The sequence below is a fragment of the Pyrgilauda ruficollis genome, unplaced genomic scaffold (assembly GCF_017590135.1).
Source record: "Pyrgilauda ruficollis isolate IOZ18807 unplaced genomic scaffold, ASM1759013v1 scaffold16, whole genome shotgun sequence".
Taxonomy (NCBI): Eukaryota; Metazoa; Chordata; class Aves; order Passeriformes; family Passeridae; genus Pyrgilauda; species Pyrgilauda ruficollis.
Window position 1 is genome coordinate 12,438,087 of NW_024514764.1, and position 13,255 is coordinate 12,451,341.

At 47.5% G+C, this 13,255-nt stretch overlaps 1 protein-coding gene across 5 annotated transcripts in view; it reads right to left on the minus strand.

The window, feature by feature from the left end:
• MGRN1 (mahogunin ring finger 1) overlaps positions 1 to 13,255 on the minus strand; it is a 50,476-nt gene that overhangs the window by 22,830 nt on the left and 14,391 nt on the right. For all 5 annotated transcript variants that reach the window (XM_041462749.1, XM_041462751.1, XM_041462747.1 and 2 more), the window contains exons 4-5: positions 10,015 to 10,161; positions 461 to 578 (exon numbers count right to left, since the gene is read on the minus strand). In XM_041462749.1, coding sequence (XP_041318683.1) covers positions 461 to 578; positions 10,015 to 10,161 — 265 coding nt within the window. The remainder of the gene's footprint in view (positions 1 to 460; positions 579 to 10,014; positions 10,162 to 13,255) is intronic.

Sequence of the window (13,255 nt, forward strand, 5' to 3'; positions counted from 1 at the left end):
CTGAAGTCCTTGCCACAGCCCAATGAATTTTATTGCATGCACCTTACTTTGGAGATCACTGTTCTAGAGGACCACCCAAAAAACCCCAAAATCTTACAACAAAAACCCGTAAAAACAGAGATCATGACAGACATTTGTTCCCACAAGCTCTATGGTTGGCAGGGAGAGGAAGGCCAAGGAAAGCAGGTTTTCCAGGAAAAGCTCCAGTGGCAATCTCTGCAGCCTCCCTCCTAAATCAGCTGATCACTAATATCAAAAGTCACTTCTCTGGATTTCCTCCCAGTTGGCCTGATCTGCCTGCCAAGTTCCCATACTGCTCCTCCCAGGGCAGTACCCACACAACACACTGGAGGAGCTGGGAGAAAGTGTCTCCCAGCCATAACTTCACAGCACTAAACAGAGGCCAGTGCTTTGAGGACAACAGGGTGTGGAAAGAAGGGGACACTGAGAAGACACTTACCTCATCATCCTTCCACTCTGAGAAATCAATCTTGAAGGAAGGCAGGGAGAATTGCTGGCTTACCCCTCTCTTGTAGTGAACTGTCTCGGACTGCAGAGAGGGATTCTTTGTGCTGTATCTGAGGGAAGGGGGAAGAGAAAACTCACTGTAACAAACGACTGCTCGCTGCCCGGCTCTCGCTCGCTCCCGCCCGTCGGCCTTTCAGGAATCACAAGTGGCAGCTCTAAGGGCAGAGCTGGCAGGGGCTGGCAGCCATTCAGAGGGGACACAAAGAGGGAAGGGAAAGGTCAAAGCAAGAAGGTGAGCACAGGAAAGAGAAAGCAGCGCAGACAGGCAAGGTCTGATCGTGTCCATACTGACCTGCCTGGGTGCTGGAGTACAGGGGGGTGCAGCAGCTTGGCAAAGGCCTGCTCCCTAAATCCATGGCCTAACTTTAAGCTGGCTTTAAGCCCAGCATAGTCCTGATTTCTGCTATGGAAGAACAAGCTATGACTTAACACTCTTAACACTGGGAACAGACAACCCAGCACGGTGCTGAAAGCACCATGTCTCCATGGGACAGCTCCACAGTGGGAAATGCTGCTTGGCTTCCACCATCCTGCTAAGCCTTTCAACCCACTCCTCAATCCCTCCTGTGCTTCCCCAGGGGTGTTGCAGGGCTACCAACACCACCTGAGAGACACCAACCATCTTCCACCCCAGCCATCCAAAGAGTCACAATTCTTCCACTGTCTCAAAGCTTGTCACTGAAACACGAGCACTGCCAGGCTGGGATAAACATCTGGAATGGGACCACAGCTGCCATCCACCATCTTCTGCACCCTGAGCTCACCTGGTGCTGTCCTCCCCAGGAGATATTTCCCTGCCCACTCCCCCTTTCTGGAGGGTGATATCTTGAGCTGGATGTGCACAGCCTCTCCCAGTTCTGGCACAGGAGATGAGGCAGTGAACCCCAAAGCAGGGTGGGAACAGCTGAAGCTGCCTTTACCACCAAAGCCTTTCTTGTCAAATTACCAACTGTGTGCTCAGAGAACACTGACAAACCGGAGAGAAGGCGAGAGATCCCCTGCCCAGGAGACACTGCAGCAACATCCTCCCTCAGCACAGTGACAAGATAGGCTCCAGCCCCACAAAAAACCCCTCTGCCTTTCTCTGGAAAGCTGCAACAGTTCCTGCATTCTCTGAGGATCCAGAAGGCCAAGTGTCACAAGAGCCACGTTAAATGCTGGAAGGTCGTGACAAAGGGCAGGTTCACCATGTGCACTCTGCTCTTCCTGCCAAGGCAGGTGCATTAAGTTATTTATGACAATACCCTCAGAGCCCATTCTGCACTGTGTTGAAATTGTGCTGCTTTACTAGAAGGTCTCACTCCATCCTTTGCATTTCAAGCATGGTGTGGGGGAGATCAGAGTGACAGGTCTTTTATATGTGAATTACAGAGCGAGCAATTGAGTGAAGTTTTATTTACTGAGTTGTCAAGCACAATGAATAGAGCAAGCCTGTATCTAGCTCCTTTTGTGGTACTCTCAAAGCTTCCCAGCTCTGCAGAGAGGCACAATTCTCCCTCCACAGCTGGGAAAGCAGGAGATGGAAAAGTGACTTATCTAAGGTGACAGCAAGTCAGGAACTTACTGGAAATAAAGTGCAGAGGAGAGAGTGGAGGTGGGAAAGGGGTGTAAACATGATGCTGCTGAGTGCCAGGAATGCTGGAGGACCTGCATTTACAGCACCAGAAACCCAAACCAGGCTGCAACAGAAAAACAACACTCTTCCAAGGAGGACAGGGCAGAATAATACTCACATTGACTTGCTGCTCTCACCGTCCCTGGGAAAAGAAATAAACCAGGCACATAGATTTTCTGAGCTGAAGAGTAGGACAAAATTATTAAGGAGGCTTCCCCAAGTGAGCTTCATGCCTCAGACTGTGTGACTGCCTGGCCCCCATTGCCAAAACATGTCAGACTTGGATGTGAACACCCAGATAACTCTGAACATCTCCAACCAGCAGCCAGTGGGCTGGTGAGTTCCCTGTGAGTCTGATGGCCCCTGACTGACTCACAGAAATGGATTCTCCTTCCAGTGGGATGTAAAGGTTCTCTGCACAAAACAACACTCCCTGTGCTACATAGCAGGGAAACTTGACAAGCTGTTTCAAAGCAAATATCCTGCATATCAGGGTCTAAGGGGCCTCTACCCATCCCCTGCCCCTTTGGTTGGCATCTGCTGTACTCACAGTCATCTATTCCCTGCCCATGCTGCTGGGGGCTCACAGCAAACAACAGCAGGGAAGCTCTGTAGAGCTGTGCAGATGTGTTACAGAAAAAGAGAGGATGTATCAAAGAATAAAGGACAGCAGAGAAGCAACATGCTGCCTCTCTGCAGGAAGTATGAAAGCTGAATGTTTGGGCTGCTGTTGCTCAGACTGCACTGGGTCAGGCCTCCATCCAAAGGAGGACAAAACCACCTTGTGACCACTGGCAGCTCAGGACAGTGGAGAAGTGAGGGGGGTCTGTCCCATAAGGTCAGGATCACACAGAAATCCTCATTTTAAACCTGTTTGTTTGCTCAGGTACCCCTGGCAGCACGAGAATCACAAGCAGCCTGAGGTACCCCACTGCTGGCTGCAGCAGCAGCCCCCAGCTCTGACCTCAGGCTTCATGCAGCCCATCTCCTCCTGTGAGCTCTGTGACACACCTTTACTCACAAAAAGCAAACTACACTCTGCCCTGACTCTTTTTTCCCTCATGTCAAACCCCCCAAAGCCAGCTGTGTATCAGAGAACCAGCAGATGAGAGGCCCTGTGACGATATCCCAGTGATTTCTGAGAGGACTGGTACAAACTAAAATTATTCCCCAGTCTCACTTTTGCTCTGTCAGCTGAGAAGCACACACTGCCTGCACAGAGAAACTCAGTCTGTGGCACCTGCAGAGCCTAAGCAGCTCCCTAGACAGAAGTGTCGTGCTAGAGTTTGGCTAAGCAGAATTAAACTTCTGTTGCTACATGCTCACTGGGGTGTTTCCCCCTCTCTCTCATCCCTGGTCTGTGCCTGGAGAAGTTCTCAGCAGGGCACCAGTCCCAGCTCCTGCAGACTTCTCTGCTGCTGTGCTCCCACTCAGCCGTGCCTGGCACTGGGGCTGCTCCTGTTCCCACAGGCACACTGGGACCCCAGACTGAGAAGTGCCACATCAGGATCCCTGCCAGGCTGCCTGACTTACACACAACACTGTCCAGATCCCATTCCTCAGGAAAAGCAAGATGCCTGGAGCATTGTTGCCCCTAGGTAACACTTTTGACTAGAAATGGCTGAGAGAGACTGTGCCTCAAAGAGCCTGTAGACAAAACAAGAGTTCTCTTTCTTTAGCAGCAGCTAAACGTGTTTTATGGCAATCTGTAGTGAACCAAGGATCAGGAGAGCTTCAGAGGGTACTCAGGAAAAAATTTTGCCACTTGCCACAGGCTGGGACTGCCTGGCAGGCTCCATGTCCTCATAAAGGTGACAAGGAAGGAGTCAGTCAGTGTTCAAAGGGGACAGGAGGTGATGTGGAACAAGTGTCCTCTGCTCCTCTCTCTCCCACCTGCTCACTCCCCTTTCATTCTGAGGCAGGATCCCACAGGCCAGATTTTGGGGAAGAGGGAAGCTGAACAAATGTTTCAACTCTAAGTGACTTTTACTGACAATAGAAACACTACCAAACTACAGGAAGGCCATAGTCCTGGGTCTCAGTCACAATTAGACAAGATCCACCCCATAGAGGCTCCCACAAGGAGTCTGGAGGTTAACCAGGTGCTAAGGCATTGCACTTGCAATCTCTGAGAGTCTTCTCCTTCCCTCCTGCTTCCTTTAGGACTGAGTTTCCACTCCAAGCCAGGCAAAGACAACGCCCTCCCCATGCAGCTGAAACCCCAGTGCCCACATTCCCCCTCAGCCCCTGCAGAGCTCTGTCTCCAGCTGCTGGGAGCACCACGCTCCCAGCTCCAGCCAGGCTTCAAAGCTCACACAACAGCTACACAGAGAGGCACAAAGGCCACAACTCTTAAGACAGACAGAGGGTTTGTCTGCTTGCTGCAATCTATAGAATTTGGCTCTCCAGCCTGTGAACTCTGCACACTCCAGTGTTCCCTTGGGGACTGGTGTGTGCCTGGATCCAAGCCATAAAGGCTTGTTCCTAGCAAAACCCAGCACTCGCCTCTGATTTCTTCACACAGAAGAAACCTCTGCACAAAGAATTCATATTAATCACCACAGCCAAAAGCAGCAAGAGCACCTTTCAAAGGCCCTGAGCAGACAGAGGCTATTAAATAACCAAAGGAATATCTGAGTGCCTCTGTCTCCTACGCAAGCTTGAATGAAAACAGCCGTGAGCTGAGCCACCCGTTGGGTTTCATTTTGAGACCCAACTCTTCCAACTTCCACACGAGGCAGAGCAGGGAATCATTGCAGTGTCATGTCCCCCATCAGCTCAGGAAACCGTGGGAGGAGGGTTGGGATGAGTGTAGTGGGCATTGCAAAACAAACAAGGAAATGGGGTTTATTTTTTTAATAAATCCATTTGCACATCAGCAACACAAACAACACAGCCCTGGAAAGGGCAAGGATTGCAGAGCTAGACTGACCTATTTTCATTCTGTTTTCTCTTTATATTGAGAAAATAGAACTTGGCAATAGCACTGGGATAGGGGAAAGAATCTTTTCTGTCCAAAAAGGAAGATCTTTTTCATAAGAATGGGCTGCAAGACTCCAAGCTCTCACGTCCCATTTATCATGAGCTCCTGATCTGCCTGGATTGCTCATGCCTTCAGAACTGGCTCTTTCAAGTACTTCCAGCTCTAGGCTTGGTTTGACTTCTTCCCCTGAAGAAAGAACTGCTGCTGTCGTGTTTGAACTGCACAATCCTTCCTGCTAGTCAGCAGGACACCTACAGTTGGAACAGTCCCAGGGGCCCTCCCAGGAGCAGGCTAATGGTGTGCACATCCAGGATTCTGCCAGACAAGGCAGGGATGCACTCACAGAAAGAGAATACAAATATCCCTGCAGCCTACTCCAAAAACACTCTTGTCTCCCAAACCAAGGTTCAAACACATGAACCAGTTACTGCAGGAGAAGGCAGGCTACAACTGGGAGTCTTTTAACTATTCTCAATGAGCTGCTGTCAGCCTCACAATGGAAATGCAATGTAGAGTACCCTCTCTTTTATCTGGAGGGAAATTCCATTATGGGCAACCACCAGTGAGTAGTTGAGGCAGAGCTTACACACCTCTATGTTTCTCCTGATTTCCAAAACGAAAGAAAATGGACACAGACAGAAAAAGAAATAAAACTGAAGATACTGGGTCGGGGGGAGTCTGGAGCTATTCAGAGGCAGGTCAGTGCTAATTCCTTGCCACTAAAGAGACTTGGACATAGGTAGATCTGTTACCCTTGGGGTGATGCACTAGCTCATCCTCAGAGAACTGATTTCACCACAAAGTAACCAAGCAAAATGCATTTCAAAGGTGAGAGGAGCAGCCCTCTCCAGATTTAAACTAGTTTCTGTTTCATCCAAAAGGCTTCTACACATATCTGCACTCGCACCAGGAAGTGCAAGGTACCTTCCCCTGGGCATGGGGCTGCAGAGGTGAACACACCTTTACAATCACCAACACAATCACCTTGCTAGTCATCTGTGGTCCCACAAAAGGGATGACACAGCTCCCTGTGAGTTCAACAGTTCAGGACAAGAGGCAGGCAGCTGTTGGCAGCCATGTGTTCCCAGGACCTTGGCTAGGAAATACTGCAGCTGAGTGTATCTCCCAGTGCAATTACCTGGGAAAGTCTGCTGAACATACTTTGAGACAGGTTAGGACAGGACTGACAAAGCCACCAGCTTTTAAATGGAGCCCAAATAACCCCAGGAGGAAGCTCCTTGGCTTGCAGAAAGGCTTCCCCTTGGTCATGGAAACTAGCTAATCCTAAAGCCAGGCCCAAGACACAGTGCTGTGGCTCTCAGTGAGCAGAGGCTCCACAACAAGCAAAGCCACTGCTCAGGGAGAGCCACCTTCCCTTCCCTTCTCTTCCCCGCCCTCCCTCCTCTCACCCCAAACTGCATGACCACAACCACGTTGCTGGCAGGAGTTTTGCAGGAGTGCTGATACTATCAGGATCAGTGGCTGTTCCAGCAGGGAAGCAGGAATAACTTGTTCAGCACTTCTAAGGAGCCATGCTGCAGGCTGAGAGCTGGGAGAAAATTCCTGCTTTTCACAGGGGGCCAGAAAGTTTCTCCCGTTTTAAGATTCAGCATTGATTTAGGAGAGTGGAAAAAAAAAGGTGTTTTGTTTTACAGAGCATCTTCATCCCAATCAAGTGCAATAGAAGAAGTTTTGAATTTATACACAGGACAGCTTTTGCACATGCTTGTTCCATGAATGCAGCTGTTAGCACCAAAAGAGATTGAGGAAAAGGAAAATCCACCAGCCCAGGCAGGGGAAAGCTGCATTCCTGTTAGTGCACTGAAATGCACTCACTCCACTCAGAGCTCTAAGAATGCAGCCCAGATTTTTTTTTTTTCCACTAGTATTTGAAAAGAATAAATCAAAGTAATTACAGCACTGCCCTTACAGAATTGCTTTGCAAAGCTGAAATCAGAGCTTCAAAAGGTTTTTACTAGCAGCCAGCAAATCCAGAGAAGCAGAGATGCCTACTTGGGCAGCTGCAATGGCCCCAAGACGTGCTTCAGGAGCCACTTCCACATGGAAAAAATAGCCTGGGTTGAATTAAAGCAGCTTATAAAGTCTATATTTGTATCTGACTTCCCCCTACACATCTGCACAAAATCAGGATCATGCCTTCCGAAAAGTTCCCTGGTTTCTGGTGCAGCCCTGCACCCACATTTACATAACATTTATTGTTCAAGCACCCCAGAGCAGACACAGGCAGTTCATCATTCCTGTATTATGGAGAAATGAAAGTATGATTTATTAAATGAAAGGCCAGAAGTGGAAGAAAGAGCTGAATGTGGGTGCTTTGACCTTTTAGAAGGTTTAGTGCACCAGGGACTGCTGCCACTCCAGGACAGCACAGAACCACTGGCTAATTTTTCATTAGTGAGGAAATCACTGCTGATCCTGGTTTCATGCAGAGGGTTCAGGAACACAGGCTTCAGCTCTGCCATCTAACAGAGATCCCTCTCTCACTGAACCATGGACAGGGTGGATTAAAATAATTCACATAAAAAAAAAAATCTTTGAAGTCAACAGCTCTGATCCTATTCAGAAACTCTACCTAGAAATTGTTCAATTTTAATTTAAAAGCCATTGGGTAGTTCATGTTCAGTCACTGGCTCAGTGAATGGCACTAAATTTCAGAAAAAAGTGTTCTTAAGTGAACCAAAACCTGTGTTTTCTTCCTCCAACCAACCAGCCAAGAGGAGAGCTACTGTAAGTTACAGAGGACTGAAAACACTCTCTGTCCAGAAACAGTTGGTTATATTTGGTAACTAAAACAATTCTATTAAGCAATTATTCTTCAAGGCACAACTTGACAAAAGAGTCTCTTAGGAGTCTAACATGAGCAGTTTAACCAACAAGAACAAACACTGCTGCTCTTGGGTCACTCAGGTACAATTCCAGCCCAACACAGCCTGGTTCAAGACGTGGGCTAAAAAAAAAAAAAAAATTAAAATGTTTCTTTTTAGAATAACTTAGGGTTATTGCCATTTTGGCATAAAATGCAAAAGTGGGAGTCTGAAAAACAGATTTTAAACTATATGGATATTATTTACAGACTGTGGCATAAAAAAATATAGCAAAAGGTTTGAGATGAAGCTCACTGTGCTGCAGATGCAGATGTTTCATTGCTTCTGACCAGTGACAATGAAATTCTCCTTCAGGGTAAACCAAGAGGGGAAAACAAGATCAAAATCAATACTTTAAACCAAGCCTTACTGGTTTAAGCCATGGCTTAAGTCTAGCAATGTAAATGCATCCACCCTGGCCATAGAGGCCCTCAGTTCTCCCCATGAGCCCATGGATGGTTTCCTCCTTAGGTCAAAAACCAAGGAACACTGCAGGGCAGCACCAGGGACACTGGCCACCTCTCCACGTTGTACCTGTGTTAGGGAAAGAAGACTTCAATCTCCAAGGCTGCCATTCCAACACCTTCACTAGCACTAAATTCACAGGAAACCTAAGGACCTAAGAGACAGAACATGGAAACTTTATCAGGATTTCCAAAGCTGCATTCAGCTCTGCTCTGGAAAAGCTGGATCTAAACAGAAAGCGTATTCAGAGTTTGTTGAGAGATAATTTTCAAGCACTTTAAAAAGGAGCTCATTTATTAACTTCCCACAATAAAGGCAGCCATAGGCTTCAACAGAAGAAGGGAAAGGGGCCTAAACAAAAATTCTGGATCAGGATATCCTCCAGTTTGAAAGAATGCATATCTGGATTGGGGAATTGAGCTACTCTTGTTTCTAAAAATACACTATTCATTGATCATTAGTGGGATGTTTATACTCTGCATAAGACAAACAAGCCCTGTTATGGTTTGCCATAGATTATTTCTCCCTGCTGAAGCCTCTGCAGGTCCCTTCAGCCAAGGGAAAGTTTAGCCCCAGCTCCAGAGCATCACTGCAGAAGCCATCAGCACTATGTCCAGGAGCCTTTGGTCAGCCAAAAGCCTCTACTAGAGGAAGCCAAGAGCTTCTGCAGCCTGAATCTTCCTTTACCCCTGGAGCCAAAGGAATTCTTTGTCCCATGGCCATTGGAAGTGCACCATACCACAGCAGCAGCTCACGTGTACCCAGCTCACACCAGGCAGAGCACATTTCCAGCCACCTTTGCTCTGAACATAGAGAGGGAAGTTCATAGTCTTGTGGGATACAGTGTTGACTGGAATGGTTTAAATGTGCTGATTTAGATAAAAAGGCTTTAAATTCTAGAGGGATGTACTATCAGGATATGAGAAGGTTCCCACAGATGACATTTTGGTCATTGTTTCCACAACTAACCAAAGACTAATGTGTACATGGCAGGAAACACAAAGGCAGGGCTTCAGGAAGTAAATCCTCTCCCGTCTCCCAACAGCCAGTGTTGAGCTGGGCATTTATCCCAAAATGGGCTTTGGGTGGGCCTCAATTCCACAGACTCGCTCTGTTAATGTCAGACTGAACTTTACTTTGGTGGCCCAGATGCTCCTGTCACAGGGAACACAGAAAGGCAGTGAACTGGGTGATCTGGGAAAAAGAAAATAGGCAGTATTTGAAGGGAAGGATGGTTGGTTTTTTAATTTCACAGAACACTTCATTGACAAAACATACAGCTGTGAGTTCCTCTCCTTTGTTGCACACAGAATGGTTTCCCTACACCCTTAAACAAAACCAAAAAGGGAACAAGAGAAGATATTGGCTATGTGAGGGAATTGAAAGTAATATTCAAAGTCATCAGAAAAAAAAAAGAAATTTCCCACTCTACCATGTGTGGCAGCCCTGCCTCAGGGATGATTAATGAGATGTTTGAGAGCTCATCATCCCTGCACAGCTCCTGTGCCCCTCCAGGTGCCCACTAGCCCAGGACTTACACGGCCATGCCACCAACAAACTCCTCTGTAGCCTGGCAGTAGATTGTGATGGCAACACGGGCATCTGCATCAAAGGTGAACTCCAGGCTGTACAGGACCTTCTGCTTCCCATTCTCCTCAGCAGGGCTGTCAACATCATCTTTATACCTGAAAGGCAATGCCAGAGGATTAGAACACATCTTTATGAGATACCAACAAGATCACTCTGGAAATAGAGACAAGAGTACTCCAGCCTTGGTATTCCAGGCAGGCAAAGCAGCCTGGGCACCCACCTTGGGTTTCCCAGATTTCCATTCTTTCCCCTGAGGAAGGTTCTTCCAAGATGTAACTGAAGTTATTGAAGTGAACTAACGATGGTGTTGAGGGATCTCACCCAGCCTTACAATGCCAGGACACAGAATGGGACAAGAAAGGGAGACCTGAATGTCAAATGATTAATTTGACATTAATCAAGGAAGGAAAACATTCTCCTTCCTTTTAAATCTTCACATTAGGCTCAGTATTTGGGCTAAAGAAATCTTGCATGGATTTGAGAAATTTAAAGTGTAATTATTTTAACTCTGCAATGAAATGGTGTGAAACAGGCAAAAAAAACCCAAGGTTTCTGTAACACAAAGAACTCTTGAAGCTCAACAAAAGCTACCTCCAGTATCACACAGAGGATGATATTTACCTCAGAAAACATCCAGATATAGGAACTTCAAACAACTTTAAATGTACAAATGATCAACTAAACCTCTGGTGCTGTGAGGGACTGGAGTTCGCACGCATTTATTGTATGAACAAAAATTAACACATCCAACTGCAAACAGACACGTGATAACCAATAGAATGAGCTCAGAAGTTATTTCAATTAATGCAAAAGTAAGCCCTAATTTGGCTACGGGCTCCTGCACAGCTGGATCCCACTGTATGATCACCACTGCCAGGGTTACTCCTTTTCCCTACTGCAGGAAGAAGCACAAATCCAGTGAAGAAGAGGTCTGAAGCATCTCTGGGGCAGCGAGCTACGGCCATGGGCCAGGGGGACTTAGAGAGTGCCAGGAGTGGCCAGAGAAACCAGCAGATCTCGGAACAAGCAGCCAACACAACACACCACAAGAAAATTACAGAATGATGGAATATCCTGAGTGGGAAGGCACCCCCAGGGATCATCCAGTCCAAGCCCTGGCCCTGCACAGACCCCTCAACAATCCCACCCTGTGCCTGGCATTGTCCAAGCACTCCTGGAGCTCTGGCAGCCTCGGGCTGTGCCCATTCCCTGGGGAGCCTGGGCACTGCCCAGCACCTCTGGGGGAAGATCCTTTCCCAAACTCCAGCCTGACCCTGCCCTGGCCCAGCTCCAGCCATTCCCTGTCCCTGTCCCAGAGATTGGAGCTGCCCTCGGGAGGAGCTGCAGCCCCCCCTGAGCTCTGCCCTCAGTGTCCTCTTCTCCTGAACTGACCAAGGTCTCCCTGCCTCAAAGAGCAAAGTGACAGACAAATGGATGTGATTCACTGGCAGGGCAGCAGCAGATTCTCCATAAATTCAAATCCCATGACCACAGGTACCACTGTGAGCTCAGGCACTGTGTGGGAATGGTGAGGGCAACAAGGCTGTCTTTGAGAGGTGTAACAGCACTGACCTGTCACCCAGCTCCAGCCACACTTGTTTATCAGTAATACCTTAATTGCTATGATGGCTGGGTCACAGCCAAGCAGCTGAACTATTCAGGAAAAGCTTGGCATCCTCTCTGTCTTCACAGTATCAGCCTCTCCCATCACTAAACAGCCCTGATGAATACACTGTACTGTCAAAAATACCCAGAAATGGGTCAGACATACCTCTATAATACAATCTAAAATTGTCAAGGGAATCCTTATTTACCAAGTTCACTGACATATAACAACTACTGCCTAATTAAGAGGGTTGCAGCTTGAATTTTATTTAACACCACACTGAACAAGAATGAAATGTTCTGTTTCAGTAATTTAATACAGAAGGTGCAAAATAAAATTTAAGAGCACTACAATCAAATACCCAACACACTCTATAATACAATCTAAAATTGTCAAGGGAATCCTTATTTACCAAGTTCACTGACATATAACAACTACTGCCTAATTAAGAGGGTTGCAGCTTGAATTTTATTTAACACCACACTGAACAAGAATGAAATGTTCTGTTTCAGTAATTTAATACAGAAGGTGCAAAATTTAAGAGCACTACAACCAAATACCCAACACATGTACTTGTACTAATGTAACCCCAGTGAGCCACTACAGCACACACCTGCATTCCTGTCTGAAGGGCTTGGAGAGGCTTTTGCCAGAGGTTCACCTAGGTCAGAGCAGCAAATCAAGCTAAAAACACCCAACATGCCAGTATAAAAAAAACCAAATGCCAAGAACTGAAGTGTTAACATCTGCAGAAACCTGGACACAACACACAGTACGGAGCAAGATGGTATTTTCACACAAGCTAGTTGCCTTCAACGTGAAAATCATGGCACTTGAAGGCTGTAAAGAGGAAACACTGGGCAGAAGGACAGATTTGCCTAAAGAACACAGGAACCATCAACATTTTTGTGCTGGACTGACCCAAGAACACAGATGGCAACAATCCACTCACAAGTGTTATGTGTGTCCAAGAGAGCAGCAGCACAAGTCACCTCTTGCTGTGCTGCACTCTGTGGATCCGAGGCTGGAAATGAAGGATCCAGGCTATGACAGACTTGTCACTTCTTCCAGAAGCAGCACCTCTTGCAGGCAGAGGCTCCTTCAGATTCACCTCATGCACAGGTAGGTATTAAATAGAGATGCCCAGCACATGTGAGAGCTACAGCACAGACTGAGATATCTGTGACAATACCAAGTAACAATGGGGACACCTGGGCGTGGGGCAGCTCACACACAAACATGTCCTTGGCACAACCACTGCCTGCTTTGTCTTCTCAGGGAAGGCACAAAAAGCACCCCAGATCACCCTCCTGCTCCCAACCTTACCCTGCACCTCTCTGCCAGCATTCAGAATGTGCTTCCATCCTTCCAAGCAGATAAGGGGTTAAAGCTAGACTAGATCTGTTGCCCTGGGAAACCACTGAGGGGCCACTGCAGTGCCTGGAGGGAAGGTTTCTGAAGGATGCAGGGAGGAGAGGCTGAGCCTTGTCTGCCTGGAACAGCACCACTGGAGCAGAGGGCAAGGGACCAGTGCCTGAAAGGTGACAGTCACAGCAAGGCTGTGCCCTCCTGCTGCAACATCC